The 16,919-nt window shown below is 33.6% G+C and overlaps 3 protein-coding genes across 6 annotated transcripts; 1 reads left to right on the top strand and 2 right to left on the bottom strand.

Annotated features, from left to right (window-relative positions):
• Positions 1 to 4,670: 4,670 nt before the first annotated feature.
• RfC3 (replication factor C subunit RfC3) lies at positions 4,671 to 6,785 on the bottom strand. The gene is made up of 8 exons (XM_011059572.2): positions 6,587 to 6,785; positions 6,458 to 6,522; positions 6,246 to 6,373; positions 6,009 to 6,171; positions 5,759 to 5,918; positions 5,462 to 5,673; positions 5,169 to 5,246; positions 4,671 to 5,100 (listed from the first exon to the last, which is right to left on the bottom strand). Exons 1-8 carry the CDS (start codon positions 6,619 to 6,621, stop codon positions 4,958 to 4,960), a joined length of 984 nt encoding a protein of 327 aa, XP_011057874.1. The 5' UTR covers positions 6,622 to 6,785; the 3' UTR covers positions 4,671 to 4,957.
• Positions 6,786 to 6,797: 12 nt separating this feature from the next.
• Positions 6,798 to 8,640, top strand: LOC105148071 (ERI1 exoribonuclease 3). The gene is given in 3 exon segments (XM_011059570.2): positions 6,798 to 6,938; positions 7,786 to 8,491; positions 8,494 to 8,640. Coding segments are annotated over 2 exon segments (720 nt in total). The 5' UTR covers positions 6,798 to 6,938; positions 7,786 to 7,815; the 3' UTR covers positions 8,538 to 8,640.
• spd-2 (spindle defective 2) lies at positions 8,538 to 15,961 on the bottom strand. Of its 4 annotated transcripts, none has more exons than XM_087416904.1 (20): positions 15,537 to 15,959; positions 14,763 to 14,887; positions 14,025 to 14,150; positions 13,813 to 13,937; positions 13,397 to 13,707; positions 13,156 to 13,322; positions 12,593 to 13,084; positions 12,165 to 12,386; positions 11,874 to 12,085; positions 11,543 to 11,806; positions 11,365 to 11,473; positions 10,913 to 11,285; positions 10,672 to 10,839; positions 10,377 to 10,590; positions 10,130 to 10,300; positions 9,859 to 10,045; positions 9,577 to 9,775; positions 9,359 to 9,497; positions 9,105 to 9,286; positions 8,538 to 8,968 (listed from the first exon to the last, which is right to left on the bottom strand). In XM_087416904.1, exons 2-20 carry the CDS (start codon positions 14,767 to 14,769, stop codon positions 8,644 to 8,646), a joined length of 3,993 nt encoding a protein of 1,330 aa, XP_087273030.1. In that variant the 5' UTR covers positions 14,770 to 14,887; positions 15,537 to 15,959; the 3' UTR covers positions 8,538 to 8,643. The 4 variants fall into 4 exon arrangements, with proteins under 4 accessions (XP_087273030.1, XP_011057868.1, XP_011057869.1 ...); XM_011059566.2 differs by having other exon boundaries at positions 15,551 to 15,959; XM_011059567.2 differs by lacking the exon at positions 12,165 to 12,386 and having other exon boundaries at positions 15,551 to 15,959.
• Between the last annotated feature and the right edge of the window lie 958 nt (positions 15,962 to 16,919).

The following is a 16,919-nucleotide window of genomic DNA, read 5'->3' as shown; positions in this document are numbered from 1 at the left end:
TTTTTTTTTATTCTTTTTATATCTCAAAAATTATTCAAGATATAAAAAAATATTTTATATGAAAGTTTTATAATAAAATTACCTTGATTTATCTAATATTTTGAAAAAAAATAATTTAAAAAAATTTGTTTAATTTCTTAAATTTAAATAATCATATTATTGATGTGAATAAAAAGAAGTAATTTTATTGTAAAATTTTTGTATAAAACATTTTTGATATCTTAAATAAATTTTTGAAATATAACGAAAAAAACTAAAAACCGCTTTACATATGAAAGGTGATTTTACCACAACCATTTTTGGACCGCAACTGACATTTTCTAAACTTGTCTATTGACGTAACCTATATATATACATATACATATACATATGGTCTTCTTAGAAATCATGTATGTATACAATTTCAATCAAAATTTAAAATCAAAATTTAACACTTCGTGAGGTTTGTAAGTCAAAATAAGAGACTATTCATTGTACATTGTCCAACAAATTTCACATGGAAATTTTATTACGCGTACACAGTCATTATTTATATCCATATCAAAATTTCTTAAAATAGTCGCAGAAGATAAATTCCATATAATATCTATAAAATTTCGAACGACAGTTAGATAATTAGGACCCAGTTGCATCACTTTGACTTTAAGCGAGACTTAAAACTCTATCTGTCTCGTTTTGAAGCCAAAAAGAAACGGAAACAGAAAAAGTTCCTCGCTTAAAATCAAAGTAACGTTGGTGCAATCGAGCCTCGGTAAAATAAAAAAAATTATTCATATAATTTTTCGTTATTCAATTATTCATATTTTTATTTCAATTTTATTTAATTATACATATCGTACAATATTTTATCATTATATATGCTCATAGTAACGAAAATTGTAATATGACTTATAAGACATATAAAATTCGTCAAGCAAATAACATGTTGAATAAGTAAGTAATTTTGATTAAGCAAATAAACACGACGTCTCGTACTCTTAAGTGGGTAATCAGAAGATACTTTGGCAATCATTCTTCCGGAACCGGACGACTGGCCGACCAGCCTAAAACGAAAGTTCAAGAGCGGATACGCTGTGTCAAAGTTAAGCCTGGAACGTGGATTACGTATACTTGCGAAGACGTAGTTAACCCCACACTAGCACTGATATACTAATTGAATTAGTTATTTCGAAGCAGAAAGTTAAGGGCACGTCTGCGCCAAGTTTTCAACATGAAATAGCTGGCAGAATCGACGTGCTAGCACGCGGAGTTCGAAAGTTCTTATTAACCCGGAAGTTTCGTTCAGTATCGCGCCTGAGTGTTATTTAATTACTAATTCGAAGAATATGTGGCCTCGCGCGCTTTTATGAGGAACGAAGAGAACTTTTCCCCGATTAATTTCGACGCACTCCTCCCTCTCTCTCCCCCCTTCCCCGTTGTCCCCACCCCCACTTTCCCAGAGAGGGTCGGCATCGATTATTAATAACGGATCCCGGATTGCGCGATATGCGGGCTCGGAATTTCTGCGGGATCCATCCGACGCTCATGGAGGACTGTCCGTTTTAATTACTGTGATCGGTCCCTATCAATTTTTCGACCTTTATCTATTTATTTATTTATCTTCTCACGAGCACACCCGCGCGTGCTTTCGGCCCACGTTCTGCGAAATGCTGTTAACGCGAAATGCTGCTTAATGAGGAGATGAATAATTATAATCTCGCGTTAGCCATGGCGCGCACTTATCGAGGTCTAATTTGCGCATGATAACACTCGCGAAATGAATTAGAGGGATTAATAATTCATTTTATCGGAAGCCAAAATCCACTATACTACTCGAAGCTCTTCGATCTTTCCACTTCAGAGAAGTACGCCCAGTCTCCACTCTTTTATAGTAAACGCGAGAAGGGAGGAAAGGGCACCAATGGGCGATTAAAATATTTTATACATGTAAAGTATCCTATCTTCGGTACAGCAAATTTTAACGATAAGTTCTTTGATGAATAATGAGTCGATTTTTCTTTCCAATCGAGATACATATAATAAGAAGGAAGTTTCGTTCCCGATAGCGAGCATTTTGCTCATTAGATCGAAAAGTTGTGAAAAATAATCGTTGAAATAAAATTGACCTAAAATTAATCGAAAAGCAAAAATAATTATCCAGCGAAAAATGATCGATCGATCGATGTCGAATTGATGCTGATTCAACGTCGATCGATCAATCATTTCTGGCTGAAAAGGAAAGATTTTGCTGTTATTAATTTCATATAAACTTACTCTCTAATTCAATAAACATAATCCCGTGATTAAGTCGAACCTTAATAACTCTGTCAGATAGGACTTCATGACTCTCGTTGAAAGGATCAAGGATTTAACGTTCGTTGCAATGAAAATGGTACTTCCACGCATCGGTGGAAGAACGTATTAAATTTATAGACAGAGCTCCTGCGCGTGTATAAGCTCCGTTCAGTAAAATATTCGTAACATTCTAGAAATACAACGGATTGTACGTACGACGGATTGTACACGTACAGTGGATTGCACGTGGAGAGGAGTTAATGGCGTGCCGGGACTAGTGTTGGGTCATTCCACTAGCACGGATTGCATATAGGTTTACAGCGGTACGGGGGATGATGGGTCTCGCCACGTTACAGGAGATATAAGCCGCTTTATGTTCTCCTCTCGCATCTACAGCTGTAACGCTTGTCGCATGAGTTCGCTGCCGACTGACGACGCGCAGATACACGAATACCAGCCACGTGAATTAAAGCGGATGTCTTCCGCGATTCATTTTATTCACTAAGCCCTTCGATCCCTGTGCTAGCGCACACGAAAACGCTTGCATAATTCACTTGCCAAGGTTCCCTTAATTCTCCTCCACGACGTTTCTCCTCGTCACCTCTCGTTCCCTATTAGCACGCATCTATTTTTTACACAATCTGCAGGAAAGGAACTCTCGTGTCGAATATTTTATATTGAAAAGAACGACCGCTTTCCGAAGTAGCAGAAAATTTGAAATTAGAGTTGAGCTGGTTGTATTGCACGAAAAAGCAGCTTTGCAATTATTGTACGATTCTTTGATATGATTGTTTATACATTTAGATGTAGTGAAGAACTAGGGGCAAGGCCAATCGTATCAAAGAATTTTATAATAAGCAGTTACAAAACTGCTTTTTCTACTGAACGCAGCTATTAATTAGTACGGAGATCGAGAGTGGCAATAGAAGTGCCGCTGTACATTACGCGGTTACGATCTCCATTCACCTTTTGAAGATGATATTAAAATCTGTAACAAAGTTATTGATGTTGGGTCTATTTAATGTTGACTAAAAGGTAACTAATTAATTTCAAGGAACTAAAATAAGTCGTATAAAAAATGAATACTAAGTTTATTTTAATAATTCAAAGGATTAATTATGTAGAAAATTGGAATGAATTAATTTTTACGTATAATGTGGCTTATAGCATTTCCGGCCGTAGCAGGTTTAAACCGATCTGGTTTGGATTAATGACGTTGCATGCTCTACTATTGGTAGAACATGTAACGTCAACCAATAGTAGTGCATGTAACGTCATTAATCCAATCCAGGTCGGCTCAAACTCGCTACGAAAACGTTATTAAAATGTGATGAACAGAAGATATTATAGACGCAGGACTCAACAATGGATAATTACTTAGTTATGGTGTATCAAAAGTACTCTATGAGTACAAATTTGTACTATAGCTAAAAAATTATTAAGCCTTGTGTCTATAACATCTTTTGTTCACCACATTAGAAGCTATAATACATTATATGTGAAAATCGTGAAAATTGACTAATTTCATCTAATTTTTCAAAATGCAAAGTCTTTTGGAGATGTAACGTAAAGAATATAATTAAATAGATTCAATAAACTCATCTTCGAATGATTAACGAAACAGATTTCATTCAATAAATTGTTTCGCGAATCTATTATTCGCAGTAGGATTTCTTCCATAAATGGTTTATACGTTTCCACGAAAACTTTCAGATGTTAAATTTAATTACTCCATGGATATTTCAGTTATGTTGCGTCGCGTGATTTTCAACGCAATATGAAGAGTATATACGTTTATATGTGAGGTCAGTCTTAAATTTCTACGACAGGATCTTTACACGAGGCTCGCATGCCCAAAGTTTCGATGTGGTTCCCGTCGACGTGATGCTCGAACGATCGCGTGCTGATTGGACGGCATTTGCCGGGCTACTGTCGGTCCGCTTCTACTTGCAAGAGTACGGAATACACTGATTGCAGACTTGTAGCCCGGCGCCGCCGAGTTCTCCCCCGACCCTCTGATCCATGTTTGCTGTCTGCTCGTGAAAGTTATCATCTCTTGAATGAAGTTTGCACTTTTCCGCGCACGTAAGGAGATCATCACGATCTCGAAGGAAGAGGGGTGGCGAACGGAACGAGGGTTGTAATTTATGACGCCAAGAAATCGATGGTGACTCGACTGATTCGCTACTTATACTTTGACAGAATATTTTTAAATTTTTGTGTGTTGTCGATAAGGCGCACGCCAGAATGCAATTAAGCGGAGAAACCAAGCGACGATAGCAATCTCGTATTGTAACTTATATCTAAGGTATATATTGTTTTTATAGTTCTATTATTTCTGGGTAAAAAAAAAGTCTTATGAGGAATGAAGTTATATAGATTGATCGTAAATCAGCTCCATTATATTGACAATTTTATTACGTTTTTATAATATATATATATGTGATATCTGATGTACTTATCAAATATTTCTAGAAAAAAAAGGACAATTATTCTTTCACGAGAGATTTTTTGCTTTAAAAATTCACTTTACTTTTTTTAAATAGTAAAAATATCCTCATTATTCATATATTGGTGTTGCCAAAATGTAATATATACATACCAAACAATAGTTTTTATCTTAAGCAAGCATATTCAGTATTTTTAGATTTACAAAATCTTTCAACCCACGTGACAGAAGATATCACGTTTCAATATCGCGAACACTGTAGAATGCAGATATAAGAGAATTTAATTGAATATTGTCGCGACATCCAGAAGCCAATCTTTTCTCTATCTCTGCCATTTTGCATAGTAAGTCAGTAAATAACTGATCAGGAAAATCAACTAAAAAAATACTTATTAGTAATAACTACAAACATTTCAGATACATATATGTTGAACACAATACATACTTTTAATTACATATGAGTGAACTTCTGTTAATATATCTTGCAGCGCAAGTCCCTTGTTCAACTTCAGTTCTTGAATCTCTGCATAATAGATATTAAGGATTATATATAATTTGATATAAAAGCTAGTATTCATAACTGGTTCTTATATTTAAGACTATCTTAAGTTGTAATCCTAAAATATCATAAACCAATCACAATAATATTAGCATTTTAAAACATTATTTAAGATGATCCTAAAGTGTAAATACCAATCAAAAACTGCCTTATCTCTAAAATCTGTTGTAAAAGGATACTTTTGTAGCATGTGTCATAAGACTCGTTTAACAACCAGTTTACAATACTAGTTATGTCTCTTGGTAACGGATGCCCAACACAATTATACACATTCTCTTCATTCACAGCACCATAAGCAAACCATGTACTTTGAAGTACGCTTATTACTTTTCTCATATCACCACCACTTAACGTTATTAATGCTTGCTTGCCGTCTTCCGTAACTTTTAAACTAACAAAAGTTTTTCATTAACGAAAGATCTCAGGATAAAAAAGAATCAAGTAATTAGATATAAAATAAGTCTTCATTCACACACTTCTCTGCTTCAATGACATGATTCAGTCTTGGTATTATTTGTTCTGCTGCAAGAGGTAGAAATCTAAACCTGGTGCAACGAGACTGCAGAGCTGGAATAATCTTGCTGAGATAGTTGCATATAATACAGAAACGCACATTATCCGTGTATTTCTCAATAACTGAAATTAATATCAGATTAACATTTATTTTTGTTAATGTCTGTTCTAATTGAACTTTACAATCTATAAATATTCAGATAATGCACTTACTTCTTCTGAGTGCATTCTGAGCATCGATCGTCATAGCATCAGCTTCATCCAAAATAATTAATTTAAACGCAGATTTATACATAGTGCCTGTACTGGCAAAACTCAAGATTTGGCCTCGCACGATGCCTATACCTCTATCATCAGAAGCATTTAATTCTAATACCTAAACATATAAGTAAAGTAAGGAACATGAATGAAATCAAGAGACATGGAGTTATTCAGTGACAGATACACAACCATTGAATTGAACTGAGCTGGAGTATAGAGTTTACGAGCACACGCCAGTATAGTACTAGTCTTTCCTGTCCCAGGTGGTCCATAAAGAAGAAGATGCGGCAGTTGATTCTCATCAATGTACTTGTTTACTGTAATAAGCAATTCCTTTCTCATCTTATAATAAAACGCTTACACATATTTACACGTCCTGTTTACTTGCGTCGTTTACTTACTCGTCTTTATTATCGTCTCATGGGAAATAAGCTCATCCAAGCTTTTAGGACGATACTTTTCGACCCTGAAATACAAGAAAATTCTCAGTCGGTGTTCCTTGTTGTCGATGTCCCAAGTTTCGTACTCACCATGGTAAATTTACTTGTGCATTGCTGGACGTCATCGTGTCATAAAATCGTCGGCTCTCAATATCTCATTTGATTTTTTTTGGAGTAATATCCACCGGTTAGTGGAGACTTCTTCGGTCTCTAAGGTTATATCACGCTCGAACTGTTTGAATAATTTGGAGGTTATACTCTTGCCGCGCATTTCGCCGGTTACTTCGATCGTGCAGAATGGTGACGCAGTCACACTTTGTTGTGTGTTCCACAAACATGAAATTGTTCCAACACGAATTGATGCGCGTCTACTTATCGCATTCGTGTTCAAATTTGATCTCTCAACAGAATTGCATTAATTCACAAAAAAATTAATTGTTAGGTAACATTGGAAAGTATATTGTTTTCAAACTACGAAAGTTCTAACCCTTAACTGTGGATGTGGATTATTTGTCTCTGGGGCTCTTGTGTCACTCTTCTGTACAAACTCGATCAACATCTGTTTTTAAATCAAACTTTAACAGCAACAACGTCTACATTGTGGAGAGCAATTATTTTCATTTCCTTTTTTTTTATATCCAAAAGCGAAAGTTCTATCCACTGTGCAAATAAAAGCATATATATTAAATTTTTAGAGTGAATCTCACCCTGAAGCATGAAATGTCATTTTTAGGTCCGATTCTATCAATGTAAGATTAACTTTAATTTCGGTGTTCATTTTATATTTTTCTGATTCTAAAAATTAAAAAAAGAAAACCAATAAGTTAAGATTGAAGTTAATCTTATGTTGAAGGAACTGAATCTTAAAGATTGAAAATTAAGTCTTTGTTTCGAATTGGCTCAATTTTCACTCTTTAAAGTGAGATTTCTCCAAAGAATTTAGAAAGTAATTAAGTCTTAAGTTATTTTCCTTTTTATGTCAAAAGGAATTCTTATCCTATAATCAATGTGTAATAAAAACATATGTCCACAGTAAAGGGTTAAGCCTACTTGATAGTGTTTAATCACAAGTTTCACAGTTTTGCTCTTTTGATAGTGATGTGCGCCAATAACCTTGATGTAATAATAAATACAGCATATTTTGCATAAAATTTAATCTCGTGATAAATTCATTCACAATTGATTGAACAAACAAGTAATGAGGTTACTGAAAAACTGAGTAAATAAGATATAAACTAGGCCAAGCGACTTGATCTAAAAATATTTATTTTTGTTTGGGAACTACACAGGGATATGATCCACTCGTACAAGGAATAAGTATGGCCCATAGAATTCTCCAAAAGTATCCCAGAACGATGATCAATCGTTCCCGCGAGGTAGTACAAAAGTATGAATATCTTCTTGTGATGGACTTTGAGGCCACGTGCGAGAGGTATACGGTGCTCAAGCCGCAGGAGATTATCGAGCTACCATGCGCAGTGGTATCCACCTGCGATTGGAAATTAAAGGACATGTTTCATACATATGTGAAACCCAGAGTCCATCCTACTCTCACGCCATTCTGCACAGAATTAACTGGGATCATGCAAGAGACAGTGGATGATCAGCCTTACTTTGCGAACGTGTTTTCAAATTTCTGCGAGTGGTTGACTAAAGGAGGATACTTTGACAAACCTGAGAAAAGCTCGTTCGTCACATGCGGTAATTGGGATTTAAAAACTATGCTGCCGAGTCAGTGCGCTTTGGATGGTATTACGTTACCGGATCAGTTCAAGCAATGGGTAGAGTTGAAGTACATATTTTGCGAATCTACCGGATATTACCCTAAGAGTTTAAAGGACATGCTTGTGCGATTGAATGTTCCATTAAAGGGACGTTTACATTCAGGGATTGACGATGTAAAAAATATGGTATCGATAATATTAGTTTTAAAAGAGAAATACAATACGCAATTTAAAATTACTTCATCATTAACAACTTCTGCGATAAACTTAAGTAACAGATTGAGATAACTAGGAATGTATTGAAGAAAAACACGTGATAGTTTGTTAAAAATTATTAATAAAATATCGTTTTTTTTTGTAAAACTCTTAAATTACAATAATTATATAAATAAATATTATTTTTCTTGTATAACCGATTAATCATTATCGCTTCACTTTAATCAACACGTCCTGTTTATTATTTTCTGTATAAATCGCAAGTACAGCCTGCATATTACGATCTAGTTTCTGTGAACACTGTATCTTTAAAGGAAAGCTCTTTTTGCTAGGTAACATTCCTTCTGCAGGAACAACACTGAAATAATCTGAATTTGATAGACTGGTCTGAAATGGCTCGGCTGTTTTGAAAAAGCTAAGAATAGTCACGGTTGCTTCATTCTTTACTGGAGGAATCAGAGTGATGGTGGACGGAGTTACAGTGAATTGATCTCCTTGCAATTCAGGGTGTTGAACTTCATATTCTATAGTTCTGTGTAATAAAACATTAACAAGATATTTTAATAAGAAATTTTTAAGTTGACATAGTTATAAAAAATTGATAAGCGTAATGAGAAATATGCATACTAAAAGAAAAATAACAAAAGAAAAATAAAAAGCTCTCTTACTGAGAAGCGAAGAAACTTGCTCCACCCGCTTCATCTAAATGAGTAGTGTCGCTTATAAGAGACTGATACATCTCTGATTCATCAGTATCATATTGTACAGGCAAAGTATCATCTGCGCATGCTTCCACTGTGACCATTATCTCATATTGATGAACGCCAGTACATAGATCATTTAGGTTTAGCTATTTAAATACACGCTGTCATTATTACGTAAAACAGTAATGAGGCTAAATAATATAATTGTATATACTTACAATAGAATCGCGAATTAATGTTATGCCAGGAATTAGTTGCTCTCCAGGAAAAATTTTACATATAGGATGCACAATATTCTTGAATGCTTCATTTTCATTTCTAATCGATTCACCTGACTGTTTCAATTTATTATACAATCTGACAAAATGTACATGTTTACAGTTTAAAAATTAATGTCAATAAATGTCTATTTATCTGAATATGGCGTACGTTTTACCTGCGTATTCGCCAACGGGTTGGTTCATCGCCATAAATAACATTTATCGTTGCCACATGCGAAACTTCCGAACGTTGCAGTGACGCAAAGTCTTCTTTCTTTGGATGAAATTGTATTGTTATTTCTTGAGATTCTTTAGAATTAAGTATTATTTCTTTTGGATTTATATGCCAACTAGAATCCATTATTGGAGAAATAACTAAAATATATAAATACGTTTATCCTTACGTAACTCATATTAATATGTAATATATAAATAGGAGAGAATTAGTTTAGCCAAACCTTTAGGTATGATTGTGACTTTGGCGAATGAACGTAAGTCGCCAATGTTATCCAGTCTAATACTAGCGTTCAAAGTCATAGTTTCAGAATATAAATTGCCAAGTGACAACCACGATTTTTTACTCGAATCTTTAAATGGTCCCGAAATTTTTACTTTACTGCAACCTCCGTATCCATATAAAGGTATCTGTCAATTTAAATTATAAATATTCCCTCTCTTTCTTATTGAAAAGTAAGTTAAAAGTTTTGTATCATCATTAAATATACGCACTCTTTTAAACTGTTGAGAATCACTACTCTCTCTTGTATAATGTTTGATAGTAATTTTTCCAACTACTGAGCCTACGCTATAAGGACTGAATACAACTGCAAGTGTCTTAATTTCTTGACGTTGCATTACTAGTACCAGGCTTGTGTTGATAGTCTGTTTATCTCCAAGAAACTATAACAGATATTAGTATAAATTGTATAACTTTTTCTTCAAATAACACAACAAAATATATATGTATATGCAATACCTTAAAACTTTTACTGTCATCACATATCTCTATTTGAATTTTAATCTTGTTATTGCTCGTGTTGCGAATTGTAAATTCTTTAGTTTCACTTTTTCCCGTTTTTACACTATTCCATACTAGAGCAGCGTGTGTAGCTCTGATTGGAATTACATGTCCTGCTACAACTGAACTAGATACTGTACTGATTGGTGAATTTCTATCACAAGGTCCAGATCTATACATAAAAAGATGATGATAATAATAATAATACTGCGCGCGCGCGCGTGTGTGTATGCGTGTACTCATAAAAACCTACCTATTAGAAGTTACACTTTGTGGCGATGTTGCTGGACTTAGAGATACAACATTATTAGGCGTATGGCAACGTAAATAATTTTCTTTTTCTGATTCTAATAATCTTTGTTCAGTACTTATAATGTAGTGGTAAACATTGTTCCCGGCAACTAATTTAATTTTCGCATATCTGAAGAAATAACAATAAATAATTAAATAGTATGATAGACAAATAAATTTATAATTTACAAATTAATTATTACCTTTCATTATTTACAGAGTTTGCATCTGAAAATTGTGGATTATATACAATTAAGAATGAACTCCTTTCTGCCACTTGCAAAAATATATCATCTGGCTTTATAAAAAAATCTTGCATCGCGTTTGAATGTCCTTCAAATGGTACGATAGAAGCGAACACATGAATTGCGATATTTCCCGAGTTAATGATATTTATTGATTTTCCTTGCTGTCTTGGAACAACTATCGGTATTTCTGTGTCGACGATTTGGATTTTACAAAAACCTATTTGTGCGTAAAGAGGTATCTCTTTTTTAAGTAATATAATGTCATCCTTGGATTGTACATATACAATTAGTTTGCTTTTCCAATGTTGTGGCTGTCTCTGCGGAGAATCTATATAACAAAACTTTCTTACATCTCCAGTAGACCAATGTCTCTATACAAAGTATATAGCCAGGTAAGAGAAACTTACCTACTGATGTAGATCGCGATTTTTCACATTTTATATTAGTGATAAATTTCTTAAGTGGTTCAAGTAGAAAATGCGTTGGTCCATCAATGCTAAACATTTTTGAGCCCTCCTACGAGTTGAAAATATATAAGTTTTCAATATATTGATCTAATTACATTTTAATAGATTTGTGTCTCACTTCTAATATTGACAGTTTCACAGGTACAGCAACGTTGTTTTTATTATAAAATGTTATAGGCAGAATTTTGATTGTTTCCTCTCCGATGTATTGAAAATCTAAGTTTTGTTTGTCAGAAGGACATACAATATCAAGCTCAAGTTGCTCCGGATTAACAAAGATTATGTGTTTCATAGACCATTTTGATTTTGCTACCATATCTGATAAAAATATATTTAGTATTACAAATATTGGTTTACACATTTTTAGTACTTTTACTTCAATCTGAAAGAAATAGTCGAGTTATTATCGTTACAAGTAAAATTTATTTTCAGCTGATACTGAATTATACCTTTGTAGATTGGGTACTATTAGAATTTATTAAAATTTCTTTCGAAGGAATATTCAATTCAATACTTTGTGTATCTCCTACTACTTCAATCAATTTAAAGATATACGTGATCCATCTATCTCCATTATTTATGAGTTCAACATTTACTTCATTCGTCAAACCAACAACACAATTGCATGCTTCTTCTGTATTCTTGCCAAGAACAATATTCTCTAGAAAAAAGAAAAAATATTGTTATATCTATCATATCTATCACATATTTTAAGTTAATAATTAAGTAAACTATACTACTTGAATCAATTTGCATGTCCATATTGTTCACTAACAGCGATGAGCTCATATTATTAGAAATATTTTGTTCTTTATTTTGAATATTCAAATTTTTGTAGCTCTCTTCATCAAAACTTTTTTTGTTCATTTTAAATGATACATAGGACAATGCAGTCAATTTATCATTGCATGGTAGTGTGGAATTTTGTAAAGAAAATGTAAGATCTGATGATGACGATACACCTAGTTGTTAAAGTCATATGTCAAGATATTTATACATTAAAGTTTTAATTTGATCTTTTAAATTATAAAAAAAAAGTTGATTATAATATATACTCTAATTTCAAATATATCATGAATACAGATTGAAATGCTATTCGTGCAACAAAATCGTGCATAAAAAATGTAATCAAATGTAAATATCTCATAAAGATCTCAGATTTATATACCTATGTCTTGATTAATCGAAGATACTACGTTTTCATTACATGAATCCTCTAACATTTTCTTTTTAGATATATTCGTGAAGGATTCAGCCTTCATCACATTTTCATTTGGAGGAAATGACACACTTCTACGTTCCTGCTTTATATTAACAATTTCATTTATAGTTTCATTTTTGGTTTTACTATCTATTGATAATTTAGCTGAACGATTTTCTACATTATCATCAAACTTGTTTGAATTTCCAATAGACATTGCTAAAATAGACTTTTCATCGGAGTTTTCTTTTCTTGCGTTATTATACATTAGAGAATGGTTTTTTTTCTTCTGTGCCATTAAAAGCTGATCAACCAATCGCCGTGGTGTCTCGCTGTTAACGTCTTCTAAAGTATTAACAATAGTGCTTAAACTTATGATACTATTTTCATCTATGTCCCTTGTTATATTTGGAATAAGCACATGCTCTTTCTCTGTCAATTCCATTGATGATGTTGTTGCTACAATATAAATTTTAGTGTACACGAGGAAATTTTATTTTATTTTATTTTATTAACAATTGTGTAATTACCTTCTATCGAGACAGTCGATTCAACTAATACTGGTAATTTGCCTGTTTTTATAGGAGTTTCCAAAACCTTAAGGTTTGGTTTTGCTTTTCCATTTCCCAGCATTTCTATATCATCAGATTTACGTTCAAAATATCTGCCGACAGATACTTTCCGTCCAGCACAAGATCTATAATTTAGATATTAATTTATATTAACATGTATTTCATATAACATATCTTTATGTATAAGAAACAGACATACTCGATTGATAAGTCTAGCTCTCCAATAATACCAGAAAGAGTGCTAAAGTCTATTTTTTGCTTTTCTGTTTTCATGCCTGGCATACAATATGTGAAATTATGCGGAGCAAAGCAAGTCTGATCCATTGACAATTGTTCAGCCCCTTTTGAGTTAGATAGAAATTCTTCTGACATCATCTCATTATTAAGTGTCATTATGTCGTTTTTATTGAAACTAATGCCATGGAAAGATAGGTTTATAAGAGATTGTCTTTTAGCACTACTACTGACACCAGATGAACGTGCTGTTATTTCATTGGGTTCAAAAGTAACCTGGAATTATTTACTTTTTCTAAAATATTCTGATTTTGAAATATTTACAAGTCGTATTTACATCATACATAAAAACCTACACTAGTTATATACTAGCTTACTCACCGAGTGACTCATGTTGCACTCCTTGTCCAACTCGGACATACAAGCTTCAATTGGTAAAATAAAATTTGAAACTGGCATATTGCTCGTTATATTTTGCATATTAGCATTATTTTCTTTATTTGTGTCTAAAATTGTCATTCGAATTAATATTAAAATTAGAATTAATTTCTGTGTACAGATATTCTCGTACGTCCTTTTCTATTTTTATTTACCTGTGATTAAAACAGAATTCTTATCACTACATCTCTGTAGAAGTTTTCTGGCTATTTCAAGTTCCGCATCTATATTGGAAAAATTCAATTTCTGCTCGTCTTCCACTGTGCTTATGCTCGTAAGATCTGTCATTAATGTCATATATTAGTACAATTCTGCTAATACAATAATTGCTCATAAACAAATAAACAAAAATAGGACTCTTATTATCAAATCATAACAAATTATTACGTTAAAATAGACATGTAAAAGTCAGATGCAGATGTAGGAGCGCAAAACAAATAAAGAATTTAATCTTAGAATATCATTACAATATATACATTGAGATTTCCACTATTTGCAAAATAGATTTCCAAACTCACAAAATCAGATGTTTCAGCTGTATTTTGAAGTCCTCTTCAGATTACAATAAATGAAAATTCAAGAACATTTTAACAACCTTCATGTCGAATTATTCTTAGAACAATTAAAAAACTTCTTACAAGCAATTGGATGATTGCGTAAAGAGAATTTCTAAGATGTTTGAATTCTCGTTTATTATCCTGTAATCTGAAGAGGACTTGAAAATGCAGATGAAACATGTAATTTAAAAAATTTTGGATATCTATTTCATACTAGAGATCTTAATGTATATGTGTTCTAAGATTAAATTCTTTATTCATTTTACGTTCCTGCATCTGCATTTGACTCTTACATACTCTTCTAATGTTCATAAATTTCTCAAAATATTTCATTACCTGACATATTATCAAGAAGACCTAACGAGTTATCCTCTTTTTGTGTCGATTCATTGTCATATAACAGATCCTGCTTGCTCTTTTCCTCATTTAATTGCAGATTATCATTGAATTTGCTCTCCAATCTAGAACAAAATATCTTTGAGACCCATTTCCATAAATAATAGTGATAAAGTTGCTTTCCATTTACACCAAAACTCAGATAATTCTCACTTGTGAAATCATAACTCAATTGAATGCACGTTCTTTTTCATTCTGACAAGTGAAGAGATTCAACTGAAATTTTACCTACAATCTGTACACCTCATGAGACCGTGATTTACTGAACTTTATTAAATCACATTAAAAATGAGATGATAAATCTATGTTGTTACGTGATAACTTTATTAAAGTAATTGAATTAAGGCTGTGGTCAAAGTCTCGTTATAAATGCTTTGAAATGTTTAATGGACCAATTAGAAGAAAGAATTTTGCAAACTGATCAATTAAAAAATGCTTCAAAGCGTTTGTAGCATCGCATTGACCATACCCTAAGTGATGTCATTATATGAGTATAAAAAATACATAAATTTAATATCACTTATGTAAAAATGGAAAGCAACTGTTACCTAAAATCAACTACAATTCATGTGATTCTCTACATAATGAGTATTTGACGAAGAATCAAAGGAATACTAGGACAACAATTGGTTCGAATGATTGATGTGCAAAAGGGAAGTCTTGTAACGAAACGCCTGTTGATTTGCGGAGATGGAGGACTTTTTCAGAGAATACCTGAGATAACATACATGGCTTTTCTGCGAACAGTGGATGTCGCCTGCGGCAGTGGAGTGCTCAACACCGTGTCATTTAACACGCCAGAACTCTTAGGTTTGATAGGAGTAAACATCGTATAGATCCTTTGTTCCGATCGTGGCGATGGTCCAACGAACAATTCGAAGAACGGATCTATCACTTGTATCAGCAGTCCTTCATCGTTTCACAATCGCGTAAACTCTGCGAATCCGCTCAGATGCGATCACACATAACCCACATTTCCACTCAGGTTTTAAATAATAACAGTCAATCGATTTTACGTTCAAATTTGAAAAGTCTTGGAGGTCACCAACGATTGGATACGGATTTGAAGGCCGCGATGTTGTTTATTATCCTACCGACGCCATGTGTAATCGCCATCTGCTGGCGAACATCGTTGCGAAATTCGAAATTCGTCGGTAAGATCTCGGCCGGTCTTTACGTTGTTTTCGTAATTTCCTTTGAATTGCTTTGAATTATCTTCGCAATTTCGTATGTTTCACAAACAAATGAGACTCAAACCTCCGGACAGTTCGTGATTGCATTTGGCCTGAAAAAGCTGTAACGATTTTCTGAAAATTTTTCTTTGAAAAATTTAAGTTTTTATTGAGACCTCGCTGATAAGTTCTCGCTGTTTTCCAACAGATGGCGTTAATAGAACAATTAACAGAATTGCGTGCGTGCAGTTGAAGATGGGAACGCATCGATGAGGAACTACGGTAAGCAAGCTTGAAATTCGATGTGTCATCTCGCCGAAGTGTAAACAACTTTTTGTTTCATAGTGTTAAACATGTCGAGTTTCGTGCCAACAAAAGAGTATTTGCGGGCAATTTTACTGCACTACTTTATTCAAAAAAAATCTGCAGCTGAAGCACACAGAATGCTTGTTAAGACTTACGGCGACCATGCTCTGTCGGAAACAACATGCAGAGATTGGTTTAGACGCTTCAAAAATAATGATTTTGATTTTGAAGATAAAGAACGCTCTGGCGCACCGAAAAAGTTTGAAGACGAAGAATTGAAGACATTTCTGCATGAAGACTCATGTCAGATGCTAGCTGAACTTGCAGAATCATTAGGAGTTGATCACACAACAATTTCGAAACATTTGAAATTATTAAGAATGATTCAAAACCAAGGATATTAAGTACGAGAAGCCAAGAGACGTCGAACGGCCATCTTTCCACGTGTGAGCTACCACGAACAGAAAATGCTTCAATGGCAGAAAAGGAAAGGGTTTTTGCATCGTATCGTAACTGGCGATGAAAAGTGGATACACTACAATAATTCTAAGCGTAAAAGATCGTGGGGTAAGCCCGGCTATGCATCAACATCGTCGGCAAAGCCGAATATTCATGGTTC

The sequence above is a fragment of the Acromyrmex echinatior genome, chromosome 2, assembly GCF_024713525.1.
Source record: "Acromyrmex echinatior isolate Ae372 chromosome 2, ASM2471352v2, whole genome shotgun sequence".
Lineage (NCBI taxonomy): Eukaryota > Metazoa > Arthropoda > Insecta > Hymenoptera > Formicidae > Acromyrmex > Acromyrmex echinatior.
Note: the sequence above shows the minus strand (reverse complement) of the source record. Positions and strands in the feature narration are given on the sequence as shown.

Coding starts and splice junctions, on each gene's coding strand:
- RfC3 (XM_011059572.2), bottom strand. CDS start 6,621: ATGACGTCCAGCAATGCACAAGTAAATTTACCATG. Junction 6,172..6,245: donor CAGCTCAGTTCAATTCAATG/GTTGTGTATCTG, acceptor TTATATGTTTAG/GTATTAGAATTAAATGCTTC. Junction 5,919..6,008: donor TCAGAATGCACTCAGAAGAA/GTAAGTGCATTA, acceptor TATTAATTTCAG/TTATTGAGAAATACACGGAT.
- spd-2 (XM_011059566.2), bottom strand. CDS start 15,651: ATGTTTACTCCTATCAAACCTAAGAGTTCTGGCGTGTTAAATGACACG. Junction 13,708..13,812: donor AGTGCAACATGAGTCACTCG/GTGAGTAAGCTA, acceptor AAATAATTCCAG/GTTACTTTTGAACCCAATGA. Junction 9,287..9,358: donor CATTAATTCGCGATTCTATT/GTAAGTATATAC, acceptor GTATTTAAATAG/CTAAACCTAAATGATCTATG.